This window comes from Myripristis murdjan, chromosome 23 (genome assembly GCF_902150065.1).
Source record: "Myripristis murdjan chromosome 23, fMyrMur1.1, whole genome shotgun sequence".
NCBI classification, from domain to species: Eukaryota; Metazoa; Chordata; class Actinopteri; order Holocentriformes; family Holocentridae; genus Myripristis; species Myripristis murdjan.
This window is the reverse complement of record NC_044002.1, coordinates 17,982,551-17,993,981: the sequence shown is the minus strand read 5'-3', so window position 1 is coordinate 17,993,981 and position 11,431 is coordinate 17,982,551. Positions and strand designations below refer to the sequence as shown.

The 11,431-nt window shown below is 39.0% G+C and overlaps 1 protein-coding gene and 1 long non-coding RNA gene across 2 annotated transcripts; both read right to left on the bottom strand.

Moving 5' to 3' along the window:
* Positions 1-4,150: 4,150 nt before the first annotated feature.
* On the bottom strand, positions 4,151-9,634 carry LOC115355584 (uncharacterized). The gene is made up of 11 exons (XM_030046442.1): positions 9,547-9,634; positions 9,142-9,199; positions 8,918-9,029; positions 8,493-8,602; positions 6,044-6,210; positions 5,867-5,942; positions 5,709-5,760; positions 5,412-5,439; positions 5,210-5,304; positions 4,280-4,611; positions 4,151-4,211 (listed from the first exon to the last, which is right to left on the bottom strand). Exons 5-11 carry the CDS (start codon positions 6,171-6,173, stop codon positions 4,151-4,153), a joined length of 774 nt encoding a protein of 257 aa, XP_029902302.1. The 5' UTR covers positions 6,174-6,210; positions 8,493-8,602; positions 8,918-9,029; positions 9,142-9,199; positions 9,547-9,634.
* A 1,025-nt stretch (positions 9,635-10,659) lies between these two features.
* LOC115355530 (uncharacterized) lies at positions 10,660-11,354 on the bottom strand. The gene is made up of 4 exons (XR_003927890.1): positions 11,253-11,354; positions 11,066-11,139; positions 10,907-10,946; positions 10,660-10,801 (listed from the first exon to the last, which is right to left on the bottom strand). It is a non-coding gene; the product is annotated as an uncharacterized LOC115355530 (long non-coding RNA).
* Positions 11,355-11,431: the final 77 nt, after the last annotated feature.

The following is an 11,431-nucleotide window of genomic DNA, read 5'->3' as shown; positions in this document are numbered from 1 at the left end:
TATGCCTTTACATATGAAACACATCTCTGTTTACTGTTGTTGAAGCTTGTAGCATTGCACATTACTGTCACCTCCTCGTTTGCTGACACTTGCTGGGTTATTTTTGATGACAGGAAAAAATAAATCTCCGCAGATGCGTATTGTTCGAGTTTGGCAAACACTCTAGTAGCACAAATAAGTGAGGTTTCTGCTCACGGCTAGATCAACGTCAAAAACAAGTACTCACTGCTTGACTTTAGCCATCTTTTATTCTGCAGTTTTTACAGCCTCAGTTCAATTTCATATCTGCCTGTAAATTTGCTTGTGTTAACATCTCTGGAGAATATGGTGTTGACACGTCACTCCGTCGCTAGTTTGCCAAACGGTTGTGTAACGTACAGCGATGAAAAACCAACACGACGGTTTCTTCACAGCCGAAACTTCACCTGTACTATGATTTAGTCCAGTCTGTTCCTGAACGTGATCATTTTAGTGCCTGTGTATCGTATGAACTTGACTAACGGCCCGTACACTTGGGCCTTTTCCGTCCCATCTACCGAGGTGTATCATACCACGAGCGTTACGCCTGCATAGCTTTTTTGTACATGTACAGATTTACATTTCACCTGTGATGGAATATTATTTTTTTACTCTCATTTCACGTTGTTGTTTTTTTTTTATTTTTTGTCTTCCTCCATGGCCTTATATACAAATTGCACAGCATATCATTTACGTGGTTCTCGTGTTATAAGTCGAGGAATATAGCGTAATTTGCCAATGTTGTTTTGTAAAATTGTAAAACTGTGTGAGGTTACACCTTGTTAGTCGAATACACATAGGTTTCTGTGTAGCAAAAGCTGTTTGGAAGTGGACAGCGGAATAACAGTACTCAATTTACTAAATAAAGCTTGTGTTTTATGTTGTGTAACAAAACTAAATAGGTATATGAGGTGTTAAGAGGCGGTTAATGTTTGATGAACAGGTTTCTCTTGACAGGTGGTGTTTTTTTTTTTTTTTTTTTTTTTTTCAAGAACAGTACCAGTATTTTTGACATTTGGGTCTTAATTCATGCCTTAAATGAAGATAACACCTATTTTTAATATAGTCTCTAAATAGGGAGCTGTTCATCAGATGCTGTACCACAAAGTAACAACATTTTCAGTGACCTCTTAAAGTGTTTGCAAAATATTATGATATTTTTGGAAGACATGGCGCATTAATCAGTGGAAGCCTGTGGGAATGCGAAATTAATTAAAACACACAATTAAGTAAAACAGAAATGCCATGTATCTCTCAAGAAAATGTCGAAGCATATAGTACAGCACGCACGTGTGAAAATGCTGATGCTGCCCTTTAAACAGACAGTTAAAACTTTAATATCTGGGTTTTAAGCAAATGAGGAAAAGAGCATTTATACTGGATGCTGAACAAGCCAATTAGTCTTGTGTTCACTGTTAAAATCTTGTTTTTTTCTCAAAAGCAGAGGAAGAACACTGACAGATGAGATAATCCCACTTGTTTCCACAGCAGTTTCACTGGTTCAGGATTTTTTTCTAGGAACAAGTATAAATGTTGAATGTTGAAAAAGGGCAGAATAAGGATCAAGACAATGACACTTGATTGTATAAAGTTCTTGAAACACGTTGATCGGCACTGGAAACAAGTGGGATTACTTCATCCCACTAGCAGATTTTTATTTTTGTCAGTTTTAAGAAAAACATGATTTTAACAGTGAATATGAGGCTAAATTCACTTGTTAACATGGAGATTTTTGCATTGCATTTTTGCGTGATTTCTGCCATGGAAATTTTATGGATTGGCTCAAAATCTGCCGTTACTACAATTCGCCCACATTTTACATTGCAACAAACCATTTTGCAAATTATGAGTGGGTACTTAAGATTTCACAACATATAACCAAAATCCCTCAATTTTCAAATTTAAAATTTTTGGTTGAAACACCCACCTTATAATGTCCTGCCTCTGTCGCTAACAAAGTCGTTATCATTCATAAACCAAGGAACTGATAATTGGCTGCGTAAAGCAAACATTTCCTTGGGACTATTTTCCCTGGCGAAGTCATCCGAGTCATCAGAACACAACAGTGCTGCTGCTTTTAGGAAAACAAATGTGGACGACTTTATTATGGTGACGGAATAGTGGTGTGAAGATTGAAGTTTGAAGTCTCTGAAAATTCATTCTCATATAGTAGTGGAATGACTGGAGACCAGTGGCTGGATAAAAAGCAGGAAAATGATATTGGAGCAGATGTTAGGGTAAACATGAAAAATCACTGGTATGGTCCTTTAGGGATCAGTGGTGGCCTGCATATTCTGCTCACTGAATTGTTTCTATTTTGGACAGTATTTTTGAGTTCTGCTTGGAGAAAAAAAAAAAAAAGTCAACTAGTAATACCTTGTCATTTTTATTTTAGTTTGGGTATGTGTCTACTTATTTATTGAACTTCCTAAAATGGCTTAAAAATCAACATTTAAAGCAAGGGGTCTGTCTCCTAAACATTGAGCAACTATAATTTTAAATGTCAAGGTAGTCTTTTAAGTTAAAAATTTCATTTGGCCCAAGATGAGTTGTTACACCACACAAACTAGTTTTATTAAGTATTATCAAAGTTATTACACACAGGTAACACTCCTGCTCCACAACACACACTGTGTAATGACAAACTGTGTTAACTCGATAACTGACGTGCAGTGTTCAGCCTTTGACATCCAGTTGTGTTTCCACCGTCTTTAGTCCTCTTCCAACTGGGGACATGCAATGTGTATTCATGGTGAAACGGTTGCAGTTTTTTTCTATGTGAAACAATTAAATGTGTTTCTACAGTTTATGAAGAACTACAAAAAAAAACACAAATAAAAAATTAGAGTGCTGTATAGTATATTTGACTATTGTTCAAGCTGTACGTTTTGCTAGAATTTATATTCTATAAGACTGAATATATTAATGAAATCTGAACACTTGAATATGTATATGGGGAAATAAACTTATGAACCAAAATCTATAGCCTCGGGGCTTTAATTTATTGTGTTCTGATAAGAACATTTAAGAACGAACACTGTGAGCACTGTGTCCTCCATCCATCCACCTCTCCCTCATTATCATCCCTTTGTTTTCCTCTGCTTCAACATAAGAAAAATACCGTCTATTTCTTTCAGTATTTCAGCCTCTTCTCAGAGTCTGGTAATGCTGCTGGCAGACGTGACCTCCTCCTTCTCTTCTTCTGGAAGGTCTTTCATAAGAGGGCTGTTTTCCATGAGGTCCTGCCTGCCCCCTCCATCCTGCTTATTTATTTCTAGAAGGCAAAATAGGACAGCAGAGAACAGAGATATTTAATAAGAAGACTGTTCTTCAGTGGGAACTCACAAGCTTTGAATTAAGACTGCTTGATTATGGCAAAAATCATTATCATCATTATTTTGGTTAATACTGACATCAAGATTACTTAACACGATTACTTAATGGATTTGGACACTTTTTTTTTTAGCAGATTTCCTGAAACTTTAACTGTAAACATGCCACAGCCTGGCCAAGAGTGAATTTGGGCTTTTAAGGAGGGGCGAAAGCATCCCACTGCAAAGGAAAGAGGTGAGCTGGATTTACAACACAAGACAAAACAAGAGCATCATTGCAAAACTGAAAATGGCACAACAAAAGGTTTATCTTGGTTATCTTGTTTTCATAATTTTCATAAGACAAAATCGGAATTGAAGATAAAATGTGATTAATCACCCAGGCGTACTGTGAATATTTAAATATGCAGCTGTAACTGTAGCTGTTTTGAGCTTTGTCAATGACACATTGCATTTTTAATCACTGATCTCTCAGGAGTCAACATACTGCATATACATCAAAATATGAATGCTCAAATGTAAAAAACTTAATAATAAATACTTTTTCTCAGTCATTACTGATTGAAGCAAAGTTTCCCTCAATTTACAAGTGCAGCAACACAATCTTTCACATGAATGTCATACCGTGACCAGTCATGTCCTGAGTATCTATAAAGCAGATTGTTGGCTTTCCCTTGATCACTCTTCTGTCACTCTTGCAATCAGGGTAGTTGTTTGCAATGCCGCTGACTGACAGGTGCCCAGCCCTGGATTTCTTCCTCGGTTTGCTCTGGGGTGGATGCTCTCCTCCCCTCCGGCAATCATCCGATGAAGCTCTCTGCTCTGTGGCAGCATCTCTGCAGCCAGTCTGCCTCCTTGTGGCTAGATTTTGGATTGAAACGTCAACAGGTGTTTTGTCCAAGATAAACTTGGGGGCTCTGTCTGATAACAAGACGCACTGTGTCTCGGCATCACATGTCTGGCGTGCTGGGATGTCGGCTGTCTGAGTCCCCACATCTCGAGATTCGTGCGATGCTGTCTTGCATTTGTGCATCTGAGAGCTCTTAGATTCATGCAGAGGGTGAGCAGACACAAACTGAGCTGTCTGTTTCTCACTCCCTCCACAGGCTTCATCTGTGCAGGCCATGTTCTCCTTAACATTCAGCCCCCTGTGGTGCTGTTGCTCTGGAACCACCTGGATTGGGTTTGGGATTTCTGCACTACAAGGTCGCTCTATGTATGATGTGCAGGCCTGGAGACATTGCTGGCACCTATCTTCATCCTTATAAAGAGATAAAAAAGGAGGACTTTTTTTTTGGTATAACACAACATTCAGCATAAAATGAGTCATGACACAAACCTAATGATTGACTGTGCTTGGCATTCTATCCACTGTTTCCAATGCCCGGGGCAAGATAGCATGCCATTAGGAAAAATAATACATTGGCTATACTGTGCACAGCAAATTTCCCTGCATTGATAAATGCTGAGCGCCAGTTATTTGGTGTTGACCGGTGTAGATGACAGCGATGTTTTTCCACTCATAGAGCTGGCAGGGATCTAGAAGTGGACTCTCAAAGCTAAAATCTAAAAAGGTTCAATTAATTCACATGGCCTCATATAAACAATGGCAAAATGTTTTAAACTCAAAGAATAAAGTTAACACTGATGACTCTGTGTTGCAATTACAGGCGGAGTAGTTCCATAGCTTAGGCAAGTTTGATTTCAGGCTATTTCTTTGGAAAACCATCAGTTTGATTAGCCAATTTTGTGGCTATGACTTTCCCTTTAAACTCAAGATGTGAGACTTTTAGCGGTTTCTTCTCATGGCACAACAGCAAGACTGCAAGAAGATCAGTGTGTACTCCTCTTTAGCTTACATCATCTGAGTCTGAACTTAAGGAGCTTCCTCTACAAGAGTAACTTGACAAGAATCCACAGTTGTGCAAGCTGCAATTGTTGTCACCGGAGTATGCTGTGGTACAAAAGAAAAAAAAAAAAACATCTATTCAGTTCATTGCCTTTTCATCAGCACATACACAATGAATGAATGACTTCACTGTACATGACATGGAAACTTACAGGAGTCCATGTCAGAGTGGTCACAGAGCTGTTAATGAAACAGACTTATTATGTAATGCTGCAGCGATTCTTGAACATTTAAGTGTTACATATGGCTCTTGGTGTAAATTAAAAATACAGCTGGATGGCCTGTACAATACCTCATGATGAATTCCCTGCCAGGGCACGTATTTACAACAACTTACTGCAATGTTTTCTTTTTTATTTTGCAACTACTTCACATCGCAATGTATACAGTCTACCACTTGGTGGCGATAGAGTCCTTATTTGAACATAATGGTACTAGAGCACTTTCACCTGAGAGAGGGAGTTGGCCTCAGGACCCCTGCACTGTGAATCAAGGACTTTCCTAACAGGAGTGGAAGAAAATCTGACAGGTGAAAAATTAAAACTTGACTCATAAGTGTTGGATACATAATTAATAGTTAATTTATAACTAATCAACAGACACGTACTGTTGTGCTCTTGAAGGCCTGATTGGGGTTTCCTCTGTGAGACATATCTTTGGTTTTTCTTCCCAAAAATGTGAATCTGAAATGAAATTTAATGTTAGTGTGAAGGGGCCAAGGATGCCACAATGTTTATTTAACAGCAACAGGTTCCAAGAAAACTGGTTGATAAGCTGTATTTACCTTCCCTTCTATATTCTTCATCGTCAAAGCCTCTGAAGACTTCCCGCTCAAACGGCTCCTCAGTTTCTGACTGATTTAGACTGAAGCCCAACACGGGCTCCTTGTCCTCTGGTGGGTCGAGAGAGAACATGACATGATGTCCTGCATGCTCCCTCGTCTCTGTGTTACTGTAACAACAGACATGCCATGGTCAAGTGTGTGTATATGCATCATGAAACTGTGTGTTTTGGGTCAGTGTGACGAGTTATAGCTGCTGAGTTTTATTATTTTGCTATTCTATTAGTTATTATTCTGTTCATAATTTTGTGTCTGCTTTTATAACTCGGTGCAATTCAATTTAATTTTGTTTTATGTCAAGTAATGAACTCAAATGAATCAATATGCTATGAGTTAGTGTCGTCATTACGATGGATGTTGATTTGCTGACAAGAATGAATCATGACTGTGTGACCACAAAAAAAGGAGCCATCAATACAAGGATGGGTGCTTTAAAAAACCCAACAATAGCTCCTAAATGATGAATAATGAGAAAACAGTCTATTTGCATTCTAGTCTGGTTCTCACTCTGGGTCTGGGCTACCAAATAGGACTCGGGCTACTGTGGGTGTTTGCAGCTGGTAAATGGGTGTGTTCGATCCAGAAGACCAAGGGGTGCAGTCTCTCACACTTCTGGGCTGGGAGAAAGGATGAAACTAACAAAACAAAATTATATTACATTACACTTTAGGAGAGCATGTTTATTTTTTTAGTGCACACACCATGTAGGAGTTCATGAATGGTAAACCTTGAGCAGTGACAATACACTCAGTCATAATGCACATCAAGGACATCTGTGAGCTGCTGATCAATGGAATTTGACTTGGAAAAAGGAGACAAAATGTCACACTACTGTTCTGTATGTATTTCTCTTTATTTGCGTAATGTTTCAGCCCTAAGGCCTTCTTGATGATCAAGTGAAAGAGAAAAACCACAGTCACTTGTGATCTATACCATCAACACAACTGGTATAATCACGTGTAGCCAAGTTTGGTGGTTAAAAGACAATCAAACAATCAAGAAACACATACCAACACTTACAAGGAGCCATATGACTGACATTACTATACATATATGTAAAAACAAGTTTTAAAAGGTTAAAGACATTGAAGAACGTGATAAACAGCTACATCTGAATATCCAACGAACGGGTAATTTATTGGAAACACTTTGACAAGCCATAGTCTAGATTTAATTCATGATGTGTTGACTGTATAGCCCAAAGGTGACTCTGTTTTACTCTTTCACTCAATCTCAAAGAAGGCCCTGAGATCCAATCTTTATCCAAATAAATAGATACATGAATAGATACATATAGATACACAGGGAGCAGGAGTGTGCAACACTGCACACCCTTACTCGCCCTGATGAAGGCCTCAATGGCTGAAACATAAGCATGTTTTAACTGAACAGCCATGTGATATTAAAGGCTTTTAAAATCAATTTCCCTCTTAAGTGCCTTAGAATTCCTCTACAATTCTTAACAACACAACTGTATTTTGCTGAGAAATCCAAGTCTAAAAATACCACTTATATGATGTGTCCATATGTGTACATTTTGGCGGTTTTAATTTAACAGTATTGAGGGGTACTGAAAAAGGCCTGACTGCTGCTGGCAGTCGCCTCAATGGCAGTTTGACTCCCAAAACTTCACTGACGCTGTGCATGTTTTAATAATGAAAATGCTCAACCTAAGCAAAACATCACTTTAGGATAAAATGCATCTGCATAAAGGGAGTGTTCTGGTAGGTTCAAAGTTGATTTTTATGTTATTTGCAAAGGCAATGAGTGACTGACAACACAGAAACACCAAAACAGCAAAATCAGCAGCATTAAATTAACTCTGACCCCTGAGCCACATTTGTCAACTCACAAAATGAACATTATTTTACTGAAATACTTAGGAGTTTGTTAGGACTACGCAGTTTTCACTTTGACTCCTGCCAGAATGGAGCTCACCTCAGACCATAACTAATTCAGCAATCAGGCAAAAGATGTTGCATTTAAACCATGGTAACTGTTAGGCAAATATTCCTATAGTTTAGTAACTGTAACTGTAACCATAGGATTATGCAATAAAATTACAAAAGTAAATGCCGGACTCTGAAATGGAGAAGCACTTGCTTTAGCAGAAATTTTGCCCCCTCTGCCACAGAAGCACTAAACAAACTGCCTCACTGACCCAGTACAGACCCAGGCTTATCTGTGTGTGTGTGATACATGTATATTTGCTGGGATATGAGGAGGGTTGAAGGTTGTCTGTATGTATATCTGTATGCTGCCGTATGGCTATCTGTATGTTTCTGTGTTTGCACGGGCTGTGAAAACAAATTTCCTGTGGGACAATAAACACTATATCTATCTAAATGAACTGTAAATGGCCCAGGATTTTATTTAAAAAGTCTTCTGGTACCTCTGCCTTCTCGTGTCCTGAGATGTCCCAGGGTGTTGGGGAGCACTGAGGGGGTGGCTGTGCCTGTGTCTGCTCTCTCTGCTGGAGGTTCGGGTGCAGTTGGAATATTCCTGAAGAGACCAGTTTTGTCAGGCCTCAGGTCACTTTTGACTCACTCACTTTATCAAATATCTTCATGCAAAGTATGGATACAAAATCAGTCTCGTATAATTATGTTAATTTTTTTAGGTTTTTACAATGAATAACTGTAAAATATTGGAAACACTGAAGCATTTAAGTCAATTGTAAAGCACAAGTTCATGGCCAACATAAGACTCAATCTTCTTCTGTAATCATCTCAGCATTGGAAGTCGTGTAATAGGAATATCAGGCTTGCAGCGAAACTGAAAAAATAAGTTCTATAAAATAATAATCTACTCCCCCACCTTGGCCCGAGCAGGCAGACGAGGTGGAGAAGGGGCTGAGAGGGTCAGCTACAGGCGGCAGGTAATCAGCCTCGCTGTTGTCGGAGAAGGCCGACTCCAACACTGGTGACAGCTTGAAGGCAAAAAAATGTCCCTTTTCAGTCACAGAGTCCTGACATTTCTTCATGTTCAATACATTTCTCCAAAAAGACTTGAGCCTTATGAATGGCGGGAAAGTGACTGACCTGCCCGCATCTGAACCCTTGTGGAATACAATGCTTTCTCTTTTTCACTCCCTGAAAACTAAAAATATTTCATTAGAACAGAGTCGAACAGAAAAGAAGCACATCACAGAAGCTATCATGCACTTTTTGAAAAAGTGCATGATAGCTGATGCAGCTATCACCCAGGAGATTTGTTTGTTGGGTGGCTCGTTTGCGAATTCTATGTTTATTTCCTTTTTGGATTAGTGTGAACACAGAGAGGAAGGTGAACATGTTGAGGTGGGAGGAGCGTAATATTTGGCTGGAGATGTGAAGAGAGCGCAACATGAAATTAGGAAACAAATTTTAATTGAATGGGAACACGGAAAGTGGCTGACTTTTCCAGAGTGGGGAGTGAATTACAACCCACACACTAGCTAACACTACCTGTAGTGAGGTTGACTCTCGACCAGGTTCAACTGTGATGGAGGGCCCGGACTCATTGGAAGCACCAGAGGCGTGTTCTTCATCACCTTTGATCCTCCTTTAGACTCACTGAAAAGTGAAACCTTGGGCGGATCTGAAAAACACAAACACTTTTTAGCTACATCACTCATTGTACTGATACAGATACATGGTGGTACATAATAAACTGGAGGAACTAATGTTCATCAATGTGACCAATTAAACATGGATAGTGTTAGCTGATGTTTTATCATCTCAAAAACACCCTAGTTTCATGTGCCTGATAAACATAATACTAACTGCTATGTACACTATTGATTTATATCAGCTTGATACTGGGATTGGGAACCTAGTGGGCAAATTAGTAAACAAATAAAAAGTTAGGTAGTAGGGGTGGGGGAAAAAATCAATTCACTTTAGTATTGCAATTCTTTTAAAGGTTTTTAATTGTGGAATCGAATTACAGTAAAGATACTGGTATCATATGAAATGAAAAGACCTAAGGAATTAGTACCAAGCACGTCATGCCGGGGGTCGAAATATCTCTCAAAAGTCAGACTATATTTTGGTGAGGAAAAAAATGGCATTTTCATGGGGTCCCTTGACCTCTGACCTCCAGATATCTGAATGAAAATGGGTTATATGGGCACCCACGGGTCTCCAATTTGCACGTATGCCCACCTAATGCTAATCCCATGCAGTTTTGGGCAAAAGCCGTGCAGTATTTTGAGAACAAATGTTATTTTCACCTATTCCAAAATGGTGTATTTGTGCAAACTGTGGCCTAAGCAGCCTTGGAGTTGCAGAAATTGCATAGGACTGGAAAGCTGAGACTCTTGTGAATTCTATGTGGCCAATTTGATTCAGACTTTGTTTCTGTAATTTGACGGCACTGTATAAAATAACCTACAGTGACCTTTAGGATAATCATAGCTACATGGAACTTTACATCCACAAACTAGAGGATAATTCAAAAAACATAAATCACAATAAATCCTAATATCATATCACAATACTTAAAACCCCGGTATCTTGATACTATTGAATCAGGAGATTGTTACCATAAAGCTTATCTGGCTGACTTCTCACCTTTATTTTCTTTCTTGGAAGCAATCTGGTTGACAATAAACAACGTCACCATGTCCATACCACCAGAGCTGCTGCTTCTGGCAGAGGATGACAAGGGAATCCCCAGTTTATTCCATTTCTGTTGCATTTTCCTCTTTTCAAAGAACTCCTGGGTGTCAGAGAAAAACATGAGAACATTTGGTTTATGCAAAAATTTACACCCGTAGCTTTTAATTATTATTTTACTGTATTAAAATGAGTGGGGCTGTCACACCTTCTGCTTTTTTGCATCGTTCTTCAACATGAACCGGTTCCTGGGAACGAAAATCATAAGTCAGGTTAGCTAACACCGGCTAGCATAGCAGTTAAAGCCAAAACCATCTTGCCCGTTAAGTTTTTATTATATATATATAAATATATAGATATTTTTTACCTTGAACCGCCAACCCAGTTCATTTCAAGGACTAAGAAGCTGTTGAGGAGACAGTCAAATGCTAAGAAGGCTGCCTGTGAAAACAAAACAACATAGTACAGTAATTTTCAGGTTGACACTAAATTAGCAGCTAACTTAATTGGCTCGCAGGTAAGTTACGTTAGCTAACGTAAGAGCCGTTACTGACAATATGCAAAATATGCGCGAGGAGAAGACCTCTTCCTCCCAAGTGCCACTAGGTAAACATGTTTATCAACATGTTTATAAAGATCTTACAACGACAGCCAACAAGATGTACTCGAAAGGCTGTGTTTTGCGTGCTGTGATATCCAAATAACATTCAACTTCGCGTGCTTTGCCTACAGG